General features: G+C 46.6%; 1 protein-coding gene across 1 annotated transcript; it reads left to right on the forward strand.

Moving 5' to 3' along the window:
* Positions 1–1,780: 1,780 nt before the first annotated feature.
* EGR4 (early growth response 4) lies at positions 1,781–6,703 on the forward strand. Its single transcript, XM_051974262.1, has 2 exons — positions 1,781–2,255; positions 2,964–6,703. The coding sequence occupies exons 1-2, from the start codon at positions 2,132–2,134 to the stop codon at positions 4,298–4,300; spliced, it is 1,461 nt and encodes a 486-aa protein (XP_051830222.1). The 5' UTR covers positions 1,781–2,131; the 3' UTR covers positions 4,301–6,703.
* The last annotated feature ends 11,854 nt before the right edge of the window (positions 6,704–18,557 follow it).

Consider the following 18,557-nt stretch of genomic DNA (forward strand, 5'->3'; position numbering starts at 1 on the left):
CTAGGCAATTCAAGTCACAGGTTCAAACAGAAAAAAAAAGTATGGCCCACATTGGAGGTTTGGTGTTGTAGGTACCAGATGAAAAAGGAAATAGCTCTAGCTTCAAAGGGGCTTATATTTTAGAGAGAGACCACACATGCACAAATAATTAGACACAAATATATGCAAAGCTGTGGGCTTCAGGGAAGAGGTGGCACAAGGAAGCTTGTTCAGTCTTGTTTTTAGCTCCACAACGTCTCTCACATTTGTCCCCCTCTCTCCGCCCAGCCAGCCTCTACCATGGGGTCTATCCCTCATCACTTCTTTTTTATTTTTTATTTTTTTTAATTTTTATTTAATAATTACTTTATATTGACAGAATCCATGCCAGGGTAATTTTTTTACAACATTATCCCTTGCACTCGTTTCTATTCCGATTTTTTCCCCTCCCTCCCTCCACCCCCTCCCCTAGATGGCAAGCAGTCCTTTATATGTTGGATATGTTGCAGCATCACTTCTTTTTTAATTATTTTTTTTCTGGTAACACACATACATTCATTTTTTAAACACATTTCCTTCGGAATCATCTCGGGTCCCTCATCACTTCCCACCTGGATTGTTGCAACAAGTTCTTTTCTGGTGTCCTTGACTCGGTTCCCTTCTCTCTCCAATCAATCCCTTACTTTCTTGTATTTCATTTTAGTCTTTTCGAGTCAAGTGCCACAGTAGACTAATCGCTGCTTGTTAAGAGAATTTATTGTGCGGAGGCTAACCTTGGGGCACTTCAGAGTGTTAATGGAATAAGTTGACCTATGCCTTTCCTGTAGTCTTTGAATGGTCACCCAAAGGCATCATGGGTAGGAGGAAGCCTTAGGATTTCCTTCTGGAGGAAGAGGAAGAGGAGCCCCAGCAGGAGGGAAACTTCTAAGTTGACTTATGCCTTTCCTGTAGTCTTTGAATGGTCATCCAAAGGCATCATGGGTAGAAGGAAGCCTTGGGATTTCTTTTTGGAGGAAGAGGAAGAGGAGCCCCAGCAGGAGGGAAACATCTAAGGGGGCCTGAGGGAAGAGAGAGAGAAGGCTGCCCGTCAGAATCCACTCTCTCCTCACCCACCCAGACTGACAGCTCTCCAGCTCTCCAAGCTAGACAAGAGCGAGGTTCCCCTGTCAGGGAGGCATCGCCCCTTTTTTTTCCCATGCCCTTCCTCCCCCCATCCAGGCAACCAAGTCTATGAAACTCCCAACTTCGAACAAGTGATGATCATTTTCTCCTGGAACTTCCTGGACCATATCCCGGGGAGGGGGCGGGGAAGAGAGGGCGGGGTGAGAATTATAAAAAGACGAAATATTTTAAAAATCCCAAAGCCAAGAGGCAGAACACTACCTCAGGGTGTGAACAGACGCGAACACACACTCTCAGGGGGCCAGGGTGCAAACGGAGACGCTCCGCCACGGAGGAAAAGCGAGAGCCCCAGGAGGCCGCCTGAGAGCCATCGGGGTGGCCCCCGGGGAGAGATGCGCACACAGGTGCGCACTCAGGGAAGCACATCCTTGCGCCTGCCGGTCCGGAGGCTCAGACTCACCTGGGCATCCCCTCCGATCGCTCTCATCTTCCCTCCCCCCAAAGCGCCAATGTAAAGGTTTGGACGTGTACACACACACACACACACACACACACACACACACACACACAGAGCCAGCTCTGGGCGGGCTACGTCACCCAGCGAGCTTTCCTTATCGGGACTCCCTGGCCCACATCCTGTGTCCATATTTGGGCATTTACGTCACAGCGCCCGGGCCGGGGACTCCAGAAATGGAAGCGGCCCCGGGAGGCGGAAGATCCGCGCCAGCCCAGCAGCCAGTATATAAGTGGGGGCTGCGGGCTGGGGGAGCCGCGCTGCACCTCACTAAACGCAAGGAGCCGGAGCCCGGACCCCTAGCAGCCGCTCCAGGGGGGGATCTCCAGAGCCCCCAAGCCCCACCACCTAGCACATCTCGATTCCCCAAAGCGCAAGGCTGGGAGGCAGGATCTCTCCGGCTGCAGGGTACTTGGGGGGAGCCCGGATCGTCAGTCCCCTACCTCCCAGAAGCGGGGTCCCTAGGGCCCCTGCTGAGCGCTTTCCCGTCCTTGAGGCCGGGGCCCCCATTCCGCCATGCTGAACATGAGCGAATTCTGCCCAGAAGCGCTTTTGGCCAAGTACCCCGAGGGATGCGTTGAGACCAGCCAGGAGACTTTGCGACAGGGAAGAGACCCCTCCCTCGCTGCCTTCCCAGGAGGTAAGGATACCCCCCAAAAAATAGAGATAGATAAGCTCCAGAAAGACGAGAAAGCCCTCTTTTCTCAGTGCGGGGCAGTGTGGGGGAGAGCCAGGTCTCGCAGGTGGCGGTAGCGGGGTGGCTGGCTGCACGGGTGGATGGCTGGTGCACGGGTGGCTAATGGATGGATGTGCGTATGCGTTAGCAACCGGGGAACCGAAGCATTGCTATGCACAGTGGTGCGGGAAAGCGGGGGAGGGCAGGTGGAGGCCGGCGGGGGTGGCAGTGGAGGATGGTCCCTTCCCCCCCCCGAACCCCGAGATCGGCAATGCTGCCATCTCTGCGGGCGCCCTTGCGCCTCTCGGGCTGCATCTGCGTGGGCATGCTTGTGCGTGTGAGAAATGTGTGTGCGCGTGGCCATCGTGTGCTTGCATCTGTGTCCGGGCCCGGAGGCTCGCTCCCACCCGGCCACGGGGCTGCAGACATGTCTTGGTGTGGCGAGCTTTCGCGTGACCGCCCGGAGGCACAAGCTTTTCGCGCAGGAGGGTGGGAGGGCAGCAGGAGTGGGACCTCGGGCTCAAATGCTGGCGGGGGCGACGCGGCGCAGCCGGGAGGGGCGTCAAGTCGGAGATGGGGGTCCCGAGCTCAGGAATCTGCGTAGCGGGCCCCTCCCTCCCCCTTCCCAGCTCTCCTCTAAAGTCCTCGGCCTTCGCTGCTCTCTCCCGGCAGGTGACTTCCTGAGCTCCACGCTGAGCGGCGCCTGTGACACGTCCGATTATTTCTTCTTAGAGGGTCCCTCTCCCTCACCCCAACCCGGCCTCAGTTACACCGGCAGCTTCTTCATCCAGGCCATCCCTGAGCACCCCCACGATCAGGAGGCTCTGTTCAACCTCATGTCGGGGATCCTCGGCCTGGCTCCTTTCCCCGGGCCAGACGGCGCGGTCCCTCGGGCCCCGCTGGACGCCCTGTACGCTGCTAGCCCGGACACTTCCCTGGCTGGGCCCCTGGATCTCTTCCCGACCGAGCTGGGCCCCGCCACCCCGTTTCCGGAGACGCCGTGGGACACCTCGCCGCCTGCGGGCACCTCCCCGCAGTGCCTCTACGAGCCCCAGCCGTCCCCGCCCGACGTCAAGCCGGGCCTCCGAGCCCCTCCGGTCTCGCCCGCCCTAGACGCCGCCCCGGCCTTCAAAGCCCCCTATGGGCCTTGGGACCTCTTGTCCGCTCCGAGCTATCTGCCCCAGGGCGGGTACCAGACCAGCCCCGAGGCTGGCTTCCCCCCGCTGGGCTCCAAGATCGAGGATCTGCTGCAAATCAGCTGCCCGGCGGACCTGCCCGGCCCGGCCAACAGAATCTACGGCGGCACCTACGATGCCTTCTCCCTGTCCGGCTCCAGTCAGCTGCCCTCGGGCGACTTCGGGGAAGGGGGCGAGGGCCTCCAGTCGGGGCTCAGCCTGAGCCCCTCCGGGGAGGGCGGCGGCGGCGGCGGGGACCTCCTAGCCCGAGCGCAGTCTTCCCCACTCAGCCTCACCCTCCCGGGCCCCGCCTCAGACTTCTCGGCAGCGCCACCGACTACAAACGATTTCCCCGGGGCTTCGCAACTCCCACCCCCGACGGCGGCCCAGTCGCAGCCACAGCCGCCGCCGCAGCCGCCGCAGCCCGCCCAGGCCGAGCCCCGGCGGAAGGGGCGGCGGGGCGGCAAGTGCAGCCCCCGCTGTTTTTGTCCTCGGCCCCACGCCAAGGCCTTCGCGTGCCCCGTGGAGAGCTGCGTCCGCAGCTTCGCCCGCTCGGACGAGCTGAACCGCCACCTGCGCATCCACACCGGCCACAAGCCTTTCCAGTGCCGGATCTGCCTGCGCAACTTCAGCCGCAGTGACCACCTCACCACGCACGTGCGCACCCACACGGGGGAGAAGCCCTTCGCCTGCGACGTGTGTGGCCGCCGCTTCGCGCGCAGCGACGAGAAGAAGCGTCACGGCAAGGTGCACCTGAAGCAGAAGGCCCGGGCGGAGGAGAGACTCAAGGGGCTGGGCTTCTACGCCCTGGGCCTTTCCTTCGCAGCCCTCTAGGCTCGGCTCGGGCAGCCCTACAGCGTCCTGGATGAGCGCGGAGCTCCGCACTCCGAACGGAGACAGCCTGATGTCAAGGGGTCAGATCCGCGACTAGCTTCGTCCTCGCCCCCCACTTTGAGCTGAGGACCAGAACCCCAAGGGTCCTCCAATCCCGTTCCTCTAATGGGTCCCGCCGCCCCCTCTCCCCTCCCCCTCTCCTCTCCGGACCAACGCCAGGAGGCGATCCGAATTTTGTTGGCTTTGGCCAGGGTCGCCACGAGTTGGTTTTAGCGAGCGTGCCCAGCCGAGGCCGGAGAGTTCAGCACCAGGCGGGAGGACAGCTCCTGGAGCTCCCAGCCCGGGAGCCCAGGCTCTCCTGCCAGGCACTTTCTTTACACAGACTCAGGACACGGACGATTGTCTTTTCTACTCCGGGCCCCACAATCCTTTACACCCCACCCACCCAGATGCGGGGAGCTGGCGGAGGGAGAACCTTCGAGCCTCCACTGGACGGCGTAGGGAGGGCGTTTCTTTGTACAGACCTGTCTGAGCTACCATCGGGTACGGCGTTCGGTTTTCTGGCTATTATTTATTTATCGATTTTGTAAAGCAGATGCTGCTCTCAGGCAGGTGATAAAGCTGTGTTTATTTTTGCAATTAAAGCGTTTGTGCAAAAAAAAAATCGTCCAGTTGTTGCTTCTTTCAATTAGCTGCAACCTGGCTCCTTCCCGACCATTCAGTCCTAAGACCCCGGATCCATTTCTGCCCAATAAAGGGGGAACTGTGGTCTGATAGGGATTTATCGAGAGCTCCCTCCCTCAAGGACTCAGGGAATCGGATAGCTTCCACAGCAGTCCACGGACTGCTGGTGGGAGCAGAAATGTAATAAAATGTACCAGCTCTTATGTAACTTATCATGGACCAACCTCATGAGGAATGGGTCGAGTGCTCTGCGAATTGGATCCCACATGTCCATCCCCTCTACATATATCAGAATGACATAGAACAATATGGCCTAGGAACTAGACTAATGGCTTGGGAGGCAGGACTTACGTTCAAATCTTCCCCAGGGATTATGCAAGTCACTTCATTTCTCTGAACCTCAGTTTCCCTATAAGCAAAATGAGAATAATAACAGCATCTACTCATAGAGTTGGTGTGAAGATGAGCTCTTTGGTTGTACATGAAGCAAAAGAATTTGCAAACCTTAACCTGAACTAGAAGTTGTCAGCCATTATTATTGTTACATAATAGCACATCCAGTCAGAGTGGTAGAAGAAAGGAGATTTTCTTCTTTCTTTTTTTTTTTAACTTTAGGAGAGATTGGAGCAACATGACATCATAGGGTGGAGTTAGTCTGGGAAGGTTTCCAAAAGGAGGTGAGCGCTGGAGTTGAGTTTGGAAGGAATCCAAAAACAAGATTTGGCAGCAGAGAAACAAGGAAAGCTGGTTTTCAAAGCCTTGCCAGGGCAGCTGGACACAGTGATGACAATATACCCTAAATGTAGTCTCTGCCACAGCCTTCCTGGGTATGTCAACAAATCAGGGGTCCTTGAAATGATATAAACGAAACCCCTCGATTTATGGACAATAAAATGCACGTATTTATTGCAGATAATAATGGTGACGATAACAAGAACTCCTTTATACGGCACTTGACCATTTACAAAGTTCTTTCCCAAAATGCAGTGTGTATTGTACCATATCATTAACCCCGTTTTGCAGATTTAGAAGCCTGGGGTATAGTATATATATATATATGACATATATTTAATACTTTATGATTAGAGTGTAGGGTTTTGAATGAGTGATCGGACAATACTTACCTGAGTATATATAAATGTTATAATATATACATAAAACATAAAAAGACAGTTCCTTTTTCTGGTTGTTTATCATTAAGATTCCAAGTGAATTTCCTATTTAATGTTTGGTTCTGTATTCCTGAAACCTTTCCGTCTCCTAGCCTTATGGTAATGCTGCTAGCTGACAACCTTTCCAGGGGTTTTAAGATTTGCAAAGCAGGAGAAGCGTGGAATAGATGTTGAGCTTGGAATCCAATAAAGTTCAAGTAGCAAAACTGCAACTTATTTCTTGGCTTTTCATCTGTAAAATGGGGATAATAGTAGCTGCATTGCTTGTCTCATAGAGAGTTGTAGGAAAAATGCTGTCTCAACTGAAAAGTGCCACATAGAGCTGTTTATATAATTTTTAAGAAGAGGGAATGTGGGGCAGCTGGGTGGTCCAATGAATAGAGCCCCACCTTGAAGTCAGGAGGACCTGAATTCAAATTTGGCCTCAGAAACTTAATACTTCCTATCTGTGTGACTCTGGGCAAGTCACTTAACCCCAATTATCTCAGCAAAAAGCAAAAAAAAAAAAAATTAGGGAATGGGAAGACTAGACCCATGGTTCCATAAGGCTATAAGGAACTCTCAGATGAGGAAAATCCCTCTCCCATTGCAGGTTGGCACTTCTCTACAACTTAAAGTCTTGGAGTTGTTCAAGGTCATATAGCATATATCATGGATGAGATTTCAACCTAAGTCTTCCTGGCTTCAAGTCTCTCTGTCCATTGTTATTTGTTATCTCTATCATTATCATTTTGTCTTCTGTAAAAATGAAGGGATTGAATTATAGCTTCAAAAGTCTCTTCCAGCCCTGACATTTTATAAGACAGATGAGATACTGGTCACTGGGAAAGATGGGCCATAGAAATAGGCCATAGGTTTGGGATACACTCTTGATCTCTCTTTCAAAGAGTTCCCTTAAGAATAATGTTTTTAAGCATCTGTTCTTCCTCTAAGCTTTACATTCAACAATCTTACAGGGATATAACAGGTGTTTAACATGATAGGGGTGGGAGGGCTGTTTCCCACAAATAGGAAGCCCCCCACCCTTCAGCTCTGATTCCTTATTACACAACTTCCATAAGTTCAAGAGTTTGTATTATTTGCCTTTCCATTCTGGTGCCAAACCTAACACACACACACATACACACACACACACACACATTCATTAACAACCACTAATAGAATGAATAGTTCACATTTATATATTTAAAGGTGCTTTAAAGGTGTGAAGAGAGCAGTGTGAATATTATTCTCATTTTACTAATGAAGCAATTGAAGCAACTGACTTGCCCAGAGTCACAGCTAAATATTGTTTAGTGCCAGATTCTAAAATCAGTGCTTCCTCCACTTTACCAGGCTGCCTCAGGCCTGATGAATTCTACAGTTACAGATAATCTACAGCTAATTAGTCACCAGAGACTAATTTCTATCAAAAAAAATACAGTCTCTTAAGATTCAAGGGAACTGGATGCTTGGCCCCTCCTGATGCGTTCCATGTTTTGTAATTTCTGGTGACACGTGTGTTTGCTAAATAAAGGCCATGAACAACCAGAATCTAGAGAGGTTTGGGGCCGGTCCCCTAGTCGCCATGACAAAGAGACTGTGTCAAAGAGGATTGGCCACTGAGCAAAGAGGCCCCCTACTAAGGAGGCTTATAGGAAGAGACAAAGCACCTACCACTCACTCTCTTTTCCCTCATCTTCCAAAACCTGGTTTGGGATTCGATCCGTCCTTACCTGGACTTCTAGGAGGTTACAAGAGGATTTTCCCTTCTTTTCCCCTCTTTATGAACAGTAGTGGCTATATGATAGAGAGAGAATGTTTTACTAAATGGAGCCAGGACTGGATCTCATCTTTCACTGCTTCTTCTGTTTCCTATATTTTCCCCGAGCACAAATAACCCAGCATCAATCCTGAAAAGGATATTCCTAGACTTTGTAGCTACCTCATGAGTTGAAGAGATCTAAATCCATTGAGAGATCTAGCCAAGACACTAGTGCCCAGTGGGAGGTGCTTCCCATACCTTTGTCTTGAGGAAAAGCTCATCATCACCCCCTCTACAAGAATGAGCCCTGGCTGGGCAGGAGCAATGGGTTTTGAATGAATGATCGGACAATACTTACCTGAGGAAACTGTCTGGTGACTTCAAAACTCTCTTGGAAATCTTTGCCTCCCAGAAAAGCATGAAAGTGTGTTTTAACTACTTGTCAATAAATATATTTGAGTCTTCTTTACTTTAAGCACTTACTATGTGGTAGAGGAAATAAAAAGCTATTCTATAGTGACTTGATATCTACTCAGAGAAAGATTAGTCCTCTAAATGGGTATCTGAAGAACTCAGAATCATATTCAGAAAGGGACTTCAGAGATCATGTAGCCTAATCTATACTGAACTCAGAAGCCTTTCAAGATATTTTTCGTATTTTTCTTTCATTCTTTCTTCTTTTTTTTTTTCTGCTGAGGAAGTTGGTTTAAGTGACTTGCCCAGGGTCACACAGCTAGGAAGGGTTAAGTGTCTGAGACTAAATTTGAACTCAGGTCCTCCTGATTCAGGACTGGTGCTCTATCTACTGCGCCACCTCGCTGCCCCACAACCTTCTTTTAAAAAACATATATGTAGATATATCTGTGCATGTATGTGTGTATATATATTTACATATATATGTATTCCTGAACTTATTCCCCATGCTAGAATAGCCTGTTCTCTCATCTCTAATAGAATTCTAAGCCATCCTGCAAAATCCAATTCAAATGCCCTTTCTTCTAACAAGCTCCCTCCAGTCCCCCCTCGATTTGTGATACAGTCGCCATTTTATCCCTCTTTCCCAGATACTTATTAATATTAATAATGCATTAATATAATAATATATTAATAACAACATATTAATATTATTAATGGTCACATTACCATTACCGACATGCATCAGTTAGCCCAGATCTATGAGCTCCATGTCTAATCGATACTACATATCACCACCAGTGCTCTCCCACCGAACCCTGGCCTCCATACACAGAAGGCACCTAATTCATGTTTGTTGAATTAAATGAAATCACAGAATTTCAAAATGGAAAAAACCTTGGAAACCCACCTAGTTCAACCTGTACCTGACCTAGGCACCTCTGAAAAAAACGGTCCTCAGATCTTGCAGTGGGACCCTTTGCAACCCATTCCACTTTCAGATAGCTCTATAAAGTTTTTTTTTTTTTGAGCCTAAATCAAAAACACTTCAGCTTAGTGGCTGCTTAGTGTTGCCTTTGGAGTCAAACAGACCAGGTTTAAATCTCCATCACTAGCTAACAGTTATACAGATTTGAGGTTTACAAAGCACTTGGCATGTATTATCTCATTTAATCCCCACAACAACCTTGTGAGCCGGATGCTGTTCTTCCACCTGCTTTTGGAGGAGGAAGATGCTCAGGTGATTCATTTACAAGGACTGAGATAAGGATGCAGACAAGCTTTTGTGACACCTAGTGGCCACTGGAAGCCATGTAGCTTCACATCCTCGGGGGTACCAGCCAAAACTAAGGTGGAGAGAGTGCAGCTGCAGGATTTTGTGTTTGCAGACCACCGTGAGCTCAGTGCGGCCCCGAAGCTGAGATGCACCCAAGTTTTGATCGATTATCTGCTCCTCGTGCTGATGTCGGTCCGACAATTAGCACCAAGAAAACACAGACGTTCCATCAGCCGGCACCGTGCCAGCGGAACCACTGGAGAAGTTCTGAGCGCTGTGGATAAGTTCACTTACCGTGGCAGTCTATTTTCCAGGGATGTCCACGTTGGCAATGAGGTTGAGACATGTATTACCAGAGCTAGCTCAGTGTTGGGGAGGCTCCAAGGGAAAGTGTGGCAGAGGAGAGGCGGTAGACTGACTATCAGACTAAAGGGCTATGATTGTTGTTTGCCTGTGAAACCTGTGAAACCTGGACCAGATCTGTGGCAGGAAATAGAACTGTTTCCTTTTCAATTTTTAAGGAAGATTCTGACAGGATAAGATACCAGATATTGAGGTCCTGTCTCGAACGAACCCGCCAAGCATTCAAACTCCACTGCGAGGAGCGCGACTCCGTTGGGCCGGCCACATCGTTTGAATGCCAAATGGACACTTGCCAAAGAGACGATTTTATGGAAAACTCATATGGGGAAAGCACCCACAACGTGGTCAGTAAAAGCAATACGAGGACGCTCTCCAGGTTTCTTGAGAATTCTAAAATTGACAGTATGACACGGCAGACACTGGCACAGGACCGCCCAGCGTGGCGTGCCCTCTTCAGAGGGCTCTATGGGCAAAGCAGAATGGAATTAGCCCAAAGCAAACATGAGATGCACAAAATTAGAGAAGCCCTGCCAATGTTCATGGGGGCTATTTGTGTCCAAACTGTGGCAGAGCACTCCAAGCTCTAGTTAGTCCGATCTGCCAGTCGGGCATTCCATGACTCTACAGTGATGTCATTTTGGAGAATGAAGGACCAATCTTTGCATGCTTGAAGATAATGATTAATTCCCCGTCCTGACCCTACAACCTCCAGTTTTCTGTTCTGTCGGGATTGCTCATATGCTACTTTTCCATACTGTAGAATTTCATGCAAGCATATCTTACATCGTGTGTGTGTGTGTGTATGTATATATATATATGTAATTTTTGACACTAAACCTAAGAAGTCACTGAGATGGGGAACCCCCTGGCACCTGCTCAGCAGTTTACTTACAGTCTTAGAGAGTTGTGTGGGTCACTGAGAAGTAAGTTCAGTGGTTTACTCAGAGTCACAGAGACAGGACCTGAACCCAGCATCTTACACAGTCAAGATCCTCAGGCTCACCCCTGTCACATATAAATGCATATACCTGGAAATTAACCAATATTATAGAATATGAAAATGTCCATTTTATAGAAATTAATAAAGGAACCATGTGATATAATCGAGTTCTGTGCTTAAGTTCAGGAAAGCCCAGATTCCTATCCTAACTCTCCCCATGAAAACCCTGGACAAATCACTTACCTTCTCCATTTCTTAGAATTCAGTTTCTAAGTCATTGAAGAAATCCCATTTGCTTTGCATAGATTACAGCACAGAATAGCTTACATTTGCACAGATCGTAACACACTAGACTTAGCCCTGGAAGGGATCTCATATAGGTTTTAGTCCAGTGCTCTCATTTTGCAAAACTCAATATACGTGTAGGAAAAAAGCATCCCTGGTCGGGTTGATAGAAAGGCAGGCTTGGTCAGAAAGACCTGGCTTCAAGGCCTGACCCTTACTCAGGTCCTGTGGCAAATCATTTCACCTCTCTATTTATGCAGGTAATCTCTAGGACGAGTGTTGTGATTTGCATTGATAGGGGGACTTCCATATAAATCACTGGTCCAGAGGGACAAAAAAAGCATCTGTATATGAATGCAAATGGGTATTGTCTCTTATTAAACTCTCTAGGGTTGGCTTCTGGATGTCAAAGTACTCCAAGACTTCCAAGATCCATGAGGTGGTCAACACACATGAGCTCAGGTTTTCAGGACAAGAAGTTCATCATAGAGCTAGGAGTCTCATAAAAATATCAAGTCACCCCCTTCCCCATTTGAACCCAAGTCTTTTGTAGTCAGAACCAGGGAATGTTTTTTCCGGTGTGTTATTTAATGCCCTTGTCATATGAGCAAATTATTAACGATCCTCCCAAATTTTGATGGGCTGGTCCTTAGCGTCAGCTTTCTGGGAAGAATCTAAGTTTTTCTATTTCCTATTTTCTATTTCTATTTTCTATTTCCACAGAAATGGTGTTCAAGTGATGGAGCCTCAAACAGGTCAGGTTCAGGTTCCGAGCTTCGGTGAGACATAAGGTTAGTCTTTGTTAGAAGTCTACCACTCAGGGGGCACCTCACAGCTATTTAACTGGAGAGGGTTAGAAGGGGGATGAAGGATTGGAGAAAGAGGATTCATTAGGAGGTGGGAAGGAGGGAGAAGAAAAAGAATTCAGAAGAAAAAGAGGGAAGGAAGAGGAGGAAGGAGGAGGAGGGTGAAAGTGACCGAGAAAATGGCAGTGGAGCTGGCCAAAGCTGAAGTGGGGGAAAATATAGGGGGGGGAAGAAGGAGGGGCCAAGGACAAGGAGAAATGGGAGGAGGAAGAGGAGAAGGAGGAAGAAGAATGCAGCTGAGAGCCCAGGAGGCAAAAGAGACAGCTGCTGAGGTTTGTAAAGAGCACAGCTCAGGATAGCTGGGTCTCTGTGGTTCTCTTTGTCCGCCTGTCTCTGTCTCCAGCTTTATATTTCTCTTTGTCTCAGCTATTTCTTTCTGTGGATGTGTAAAATGTCTCTCTGTCTCTGCATCTCTCTCTCTTCCTTCTCTGGCTTTATTTCTCGGTGTCTCTGGCTCTCTGGCACACACTAGGTAGGTTTTAAGATAAACACTTTTAGAGCCAGAGTTTCCATAACAACCAAGCGAAAGCTGCTTGTCTGTGAGACATGGCGTGGGCATGCAAACAAACACACACACACACACACACACACACACACACTGCACACAAATACGTAAACACTGTGAAATACACACAAAAATACATACAGTGAAAACACACAAAAATAGATACACGGACACACAAACACACCCAGAGTTCACAGGGACACCAAGCCCAGTTACACACAAATCAAATGCACACAGATGTGGCCATATGGAACCTTGCAAACCCACTTAAGGCACATACAGAGACACAAAGACACACCAATTGTGCACAAATACAGGCACACAGGTATACACTGATAAACCTGGCAGAGATACACAGATACCAAGAAACACAGCAATTCACAGGAACATGTAGATCCAAGACAACCGAGGGAAGGTAGACAAACAGGATGAATTATAAACAAAGAACCAATTCGACAAACGTTTATTTGACAAACATTTAAATAAGATATAAATCAGTATCAGATCAATCAGTTGATTGATTTGACCAATCAAAACTGGCCTTTACATTACAGCCAAGATAAGGGTAAATATTTTCGGAGAAATCAAATTTAGACAGGACCTTTACTTTTGGAAACCATGAGGCCCTTGAAGCTATTTCTTTTTCAACTAGTCCAGGGACACTTCTTAGAGGAAGGTAAAAATATCAGTTTGAGAGACAAGGGGCCATTATCCTTGGGTGTACACTATGTGGATCCTAGGACCTAAGCCAGGGTAACTAGGAATTAAAATGTCCCAATGGGCCAGAGGTAGCCAGATCTTATGGCAGTCAGATGTAATGATGGAAACAGAAATTCTCTTGTCTCCAAATCCTGGCAAGATCTAAGCCTTGGGTTTACTTGGCAGGAGGAAGAAGTGTTTATTGCATGAAAGCAAAAACCAGGAGTGAGCATGTCCGGTCATTGAGTGAAATCAGTGAAGAACACAAGGGAGTGGGAGATGGGGTGGGGAGGAAAGGGATCAAGTACAAACTGCCATGTTTAGTGTGTGAGGAAGGAAGGCCGTGTGGATGTGGCTTCTCAGAGCTCATTCAGTGTTAGACACGGGGCAGAGGGGATTTGACGGCCAGTTAGGAGCTGGCTTCCTCTTACGGTGGAATTGGCTGGACAGATTATGGGAGCCTTGCCTTCCAAAGCCGATCCCCACTTGGAGAACACAATAAGGAAAGAGCTCCAGGCGTCTCCAAGTGGGAAAGGAGCACTCAAGGAAAAATCAATGTCCCCACTCTGGACGTGAAAGCCATTGGCAACAAGTGGCACCTACCTGTATAAGTGTGTACATGCACATACATATTTGATGGGGAGAATTGCAGAACATCAGAAAGAATCTGCAGATCTAAGTTCAAATCCTGCCTGGGTGATCTCGGGGCAGATGATCTCAAAGGTCCTGTGTCTAGCCCTAAATTGATCATCTGAAAAAGCAGAACTTCCCAGCCTTTTGAGGATCCTGATCCCCCTTAGTAGTGGCTGGAAAAGCCCATAAACCGTGTTTTTAACTGCATAGCAAAATGCCTAGGATTATAATTGAAATACAACTATCAATTTTTTAAAACTCATTTTCCTGGAGGGACCCCAAATTAAGAATCCCTGCTGTAAAGAAGGGCAACAAAAGAGGATAAAATTAAAAGGTTGGCCTCATACTGGAAGGATAGGATCAAGAAGACTAAAGCTATGAATGAGTTGAGGATGGCAATCTAAGGACAAAACAAAACAAAGAGGGAATCCTTTTATCTAGACTCCCGGGAGGAGGGGGGAAAGCAGTAAATAAAGGATGATGGGAAGAAGATAGAATCACTGGATTCTTATTCGCTTCCACTTTCTCTACCAAAAAGATCAGTCTTTGGACTGGAAAGGACAGAACAAAGATGGTAGTTGGGGAGACAAAACCCAAGATAAGAAGAGTAAGAAGAGAATCTCTATCTATGTCCTTGAAGAATTCTAATCCTTTGTCCAAGATAAATCTTCTTTATAATTCATAAATGTCTGTTGAACAAAAGTGCCTACTAGGTCCAGAATCCATATTTAATATTAGAAAGAAAAGGCATTTAGAAAGAGTACACAATCCTTGACCATGGAGCTTGGATAGTAATGAAAGCTGACATTGATATAGCACATTGAGTTGAGAAAACGCCTTACTTGCATTTTCACTTGATCCTCAGATCCAAACATAGTCTTTCTTACTTAGGAAGCTCCAGTGGGCTCCCAATTGCCTCCAAGATAGATGAGAGAGAGTGAGAGAGAGAGAGAGAGAGAGAGAGAGAGGGAGGAAGGAGAAAGAGACAGAGACAGAGACAGAGAGAAATAGAGAGACAGAGAGACAGAGGGGGAGAATATATTATGAATAAATGAATATACAAACAGAACAAATGAATGGTTAAATGAACTAGTAAATAAGTGAATGAATAGGTGAATCAGTAAATAGATGAATGAATAACTAAATAAATAAATAATCGAATGGATAGCTAAATGAATAAATGATTTAATTAACTAACTAGTTAATTAATAAACCAAGCTCCTCTGTTTGGCGCTTAGAGCCCATCAGAATTGACCTCCAGAGCACCTCCCAGATTTGAAACACCTTCACCACTTTCCATGTATCCTGGCCTCTTTGTGTTATTCCTAATAGTCCATCTCTAGTCTCCATATCTATAGTCAAATTGTTATCACTCATTCCAGCCTGAAATGCCCTCACCCCATCTGGGCTGCTTAGAATCCCCCATTTCCTCCATGATTCTGCTCCCATGCCACGACACACACATACAGGTCTGGCCTACTTTCTCCCCATTCCAAATTATGCTGTATTTACACTGAGTTTATTTCTCTGGTTCACATTGTTTCCCATTTAGAATATAAACAACTTGCAGACAGGACTTATGATGGTTCTGCCTTTATATTTTCAGCACCTGGCACGTGACTAGCATATAATGGGTGCTCAATAAATTCTTTGACTGAATCGAATGTATAAAGAATAATAAAAATCAAATTTCTATCACACTTTCGGCTTTGAAAAACACTTTTCTTAAAATTCAGTGAGTTGGTTTACATGAGAATTAGTATTTTTATACAGGTGAGGAGAGAGGATTTGGAGGACTTATTTGCTATTCATTTTTTTGGCTGCCTTTCTGGAAGAATTAGGGGCAGGTGTCATTGCTGAGCCACTGTTAGTGAGTTTTGGAAGAATCTATAAAATGGGAAGAAGGGCTCGAAAACTGGAAAAGGGCAAACATCCCTGGCTTCAAAAGCAAAAAGGGTAGAACCTGTAACTTGAGCTGGATTTAAACTCCTGCTAAAATTCTAGAACATCTTATTAGAGGAAAGAAATGTGAGCATCTAGAAGCAGTGACCACAAAGAGCTAAGATGGCTCCATCAAGAGTAAGTCATGCAAAATTCACCTTGGTTCCTTTCCTGATAGGGTAACTAGACTGGCAGATGAGGGTAATCCTATAAATAGAATGTGCCTGCTATTTAGCAAAGTATGTTGATCTTTAAATTTTTTCAATTTAAAAATTTAAATTTTTTTAATTGATGAAAATCTATTTTCTCTCTCTCCCACTGAAAATAAGAAAGAAAAACAAAAAGCAATTGGTCTGTAATTGCTCTTAGATGGAGTCTGTTTAGGGCAGCTAGATAACCCTACAGTGGATAGAGCACCCACCCTGGAGTCAGGAGAACCTGAGTACAAATCAGATCTCAAACACTTCACTCTTACTAACTGCGTGACCCTGAGCAAATCACTTAACCCCAAATGCCTCTCGAAAATATGGAGACGTGATCTAGACAAGAGTAGAAATCGGATTGGATGACTGGCCTCGAAGACAAATCCTTAATGAGACTATGCCATACCGGAGTCCCTTTGGATCTGTACTTGACCCCACAGTGTTTGCCATTTTTATCAAAGACCTGGTCCAGCTGGCAAACTGTTCAAGTGTCCAGGTGTCAAACTGTCAGGAGAGAAAGCTACATGATGGATGACCAAATCAAGAGTCCCCAAAATCACAACAAGCTAGAATGAGTCAATCTAACAAAATCCAATTTAACAAGAGACGAGTGTAAAGTCCGATGGACGGCTTCAAAAAATCAACCTCACAAGTTCAAGATAGAAGAGGCATAGCCAGTGGCCAGGTTGTCTGAAGGGGATCTAAGGGTTTGATAGACTGCAAACTCCACATGAGGAAGAGGTTTGATATGGTAGCCACTGTGGCAGCTGAACTGAGTACCCAGGATGTGGGAGATAATCTGTGTGGGATGCCCTGGTTAGGCCACGTCTAGGGCATAAGGTTCATGGGAACATTTTAGAATGAATATAGTTAGGCTGGAGACTATCCACAGGAGAGAGCCCAGTTGGAAAGAAAAAACTGGGGATGTTTAGCCTGAGGAAGAAAAAGGAAGAGGAGACCTAAGGGGCACACAATATCGGTCCTTAAGAATGTGAAAGATTATCACATGTTTTTCTTGTGCAGCAAGATATGTATACATATATTGGGTTTAATATATACTTTAATATATTTAACATGTATGGGACTACCTTCCATCTAGGGAGGGGGTGGGGGGAAGGAGGGGAAAAGCTAGAACAGAAGGTTTTGCAAGGGTCAATGTTGAAAATTACATGCAGATGTTTTGTAAATAAAAAGCTATTTTAAAAAAAAAAGACTATCATATGGAAGAATGAGCTTTGTTCTGCTTGGTCCAAGAGGACAGAACTTGTAGCTATGGGAGGAAGTCAAAAAGAGGTCTTTGTAGGCACCATATTGGAAAAAACCATCCTAACAATGAGAGCTGTCTAAAAGCAGAATGCATTGTTTTGGGAAGTAGGCAGGACCTCCTTCTTAGAGGTCTTCATGCAGGGATTGGATGGTCGTTTGTCAGTGTTGTGGACGGACTCCTTGGTCTGGGACAGATCAAGCTAGATGTCCTCAGAGATTCCAAGATACTGTTAATACCTCAACACACAGAGAACGAAACACATCGGGACAAGAAGAGTTTTCCAAACTCACCAGGCAAAAGAAGAGATTTTTCCAAATTCACATATGTGGACTGTGAAGGAACATTATTCTGGCAGTTGACTGAAAGGTGTGTTGGAGGTGGGAGGCAGGGAAGCCCACTGAAAGAGTTCAGGAAAAAGAAGCGGAGTAAGGGAAGCAGCAGTGGGAATACTGGAAAATGTCTTTGACGCTCAATCTGCTTATAGCAAACATAAGAGAGCGGAGAATAATAAAAGCATAGAACAAAGAATATAGAATAGTATCAAAAGGACCTAATAATAGGCAGCATTTATACAGTGCTTTTAAGGTTTGCTAAGTGGATTCAATTGATCCTCACAAGAACCCTGGAGAGTCAGAGCTATTATCCCCATTTCACAGATGAGAAAACTGAGGCAAACAGCAATTAGCCGAAGTCAGGCTAAAACTCAGGTGTTCTTGTCTCCAGGCAAAGCCCTCTATTCACTTTTCCACCTAGTTGACTGTATTTACAGGAGAAATGGGAGAATTATTTTATTTAAAATAATAGAGAAAATGATCCACAAACTTAGAAACATTCTATGTTCCCATAATCCTATGTGCCAACTATTAATGCATCACTTGCTGTCTATGTCATGTAAGGATTTGTCTTTAAGAAACTATCTTGAAAGCCAATCATTTCATCTCTATCTGGCACTGATAGTTTGCTCATTGGCTTCCTTGTGACCCCATATATTTTTATTCTATACATATGAAAGTATTATTCAGAGAAGGATCCCCTAGGCTCCCCGGGGACTGCCCAGGAGGTCCAGGAGGAGCCAGGCTAGAGCCCCCAACTGGCCCAACTCCCTCGGTTCGAAGCTATGGAAATGAAGGCCCACAGAGTTGATGTAACTTAAGGTTACACAGGAAGTAAATGGCAGAGCCAAATCTGAAAGTCCAAATCTACCAGCCTAGGGAGCCTCAGGGCATTTGTAAAAGAGTGTAAGAGGCTGCCCGGCCCACGCCTGG

Source organism: Antechinus flavipes, chromosome 2 (genome assembly GCF_016432865.1).
Source record: "Antechinus flavipes isolate AdamAnt ecotype Samford, QLD, Australia chromosome 2, AdamAnt_v2, whole genome shotgun sequence".
In the NCBI taxonomy this organism is placed as follows: domain Eukaryota; kingdom Metazoa; phylum Chordata; class Mammalia; order Dasyuromorphia; family Dasyuridae; genus Antechinus; species Antechinus flavipes.

Coding starts and splice junctions, on each gene's coding strand:
- EGR4 (XM_051974262.1), top strand. CDS start 2,132: ATGCTGAACATGAGCGAATTCTGCCCAGAAGCGCTTTTGGCCAAGTAC. Junction 2,256..2,963: donor CCTCGCTGCCTTCCCAGGAG/GTAAGGATACCC, acceptor CTCTCCCGGCAG/GTGACTTCCTGAGCTCCACG.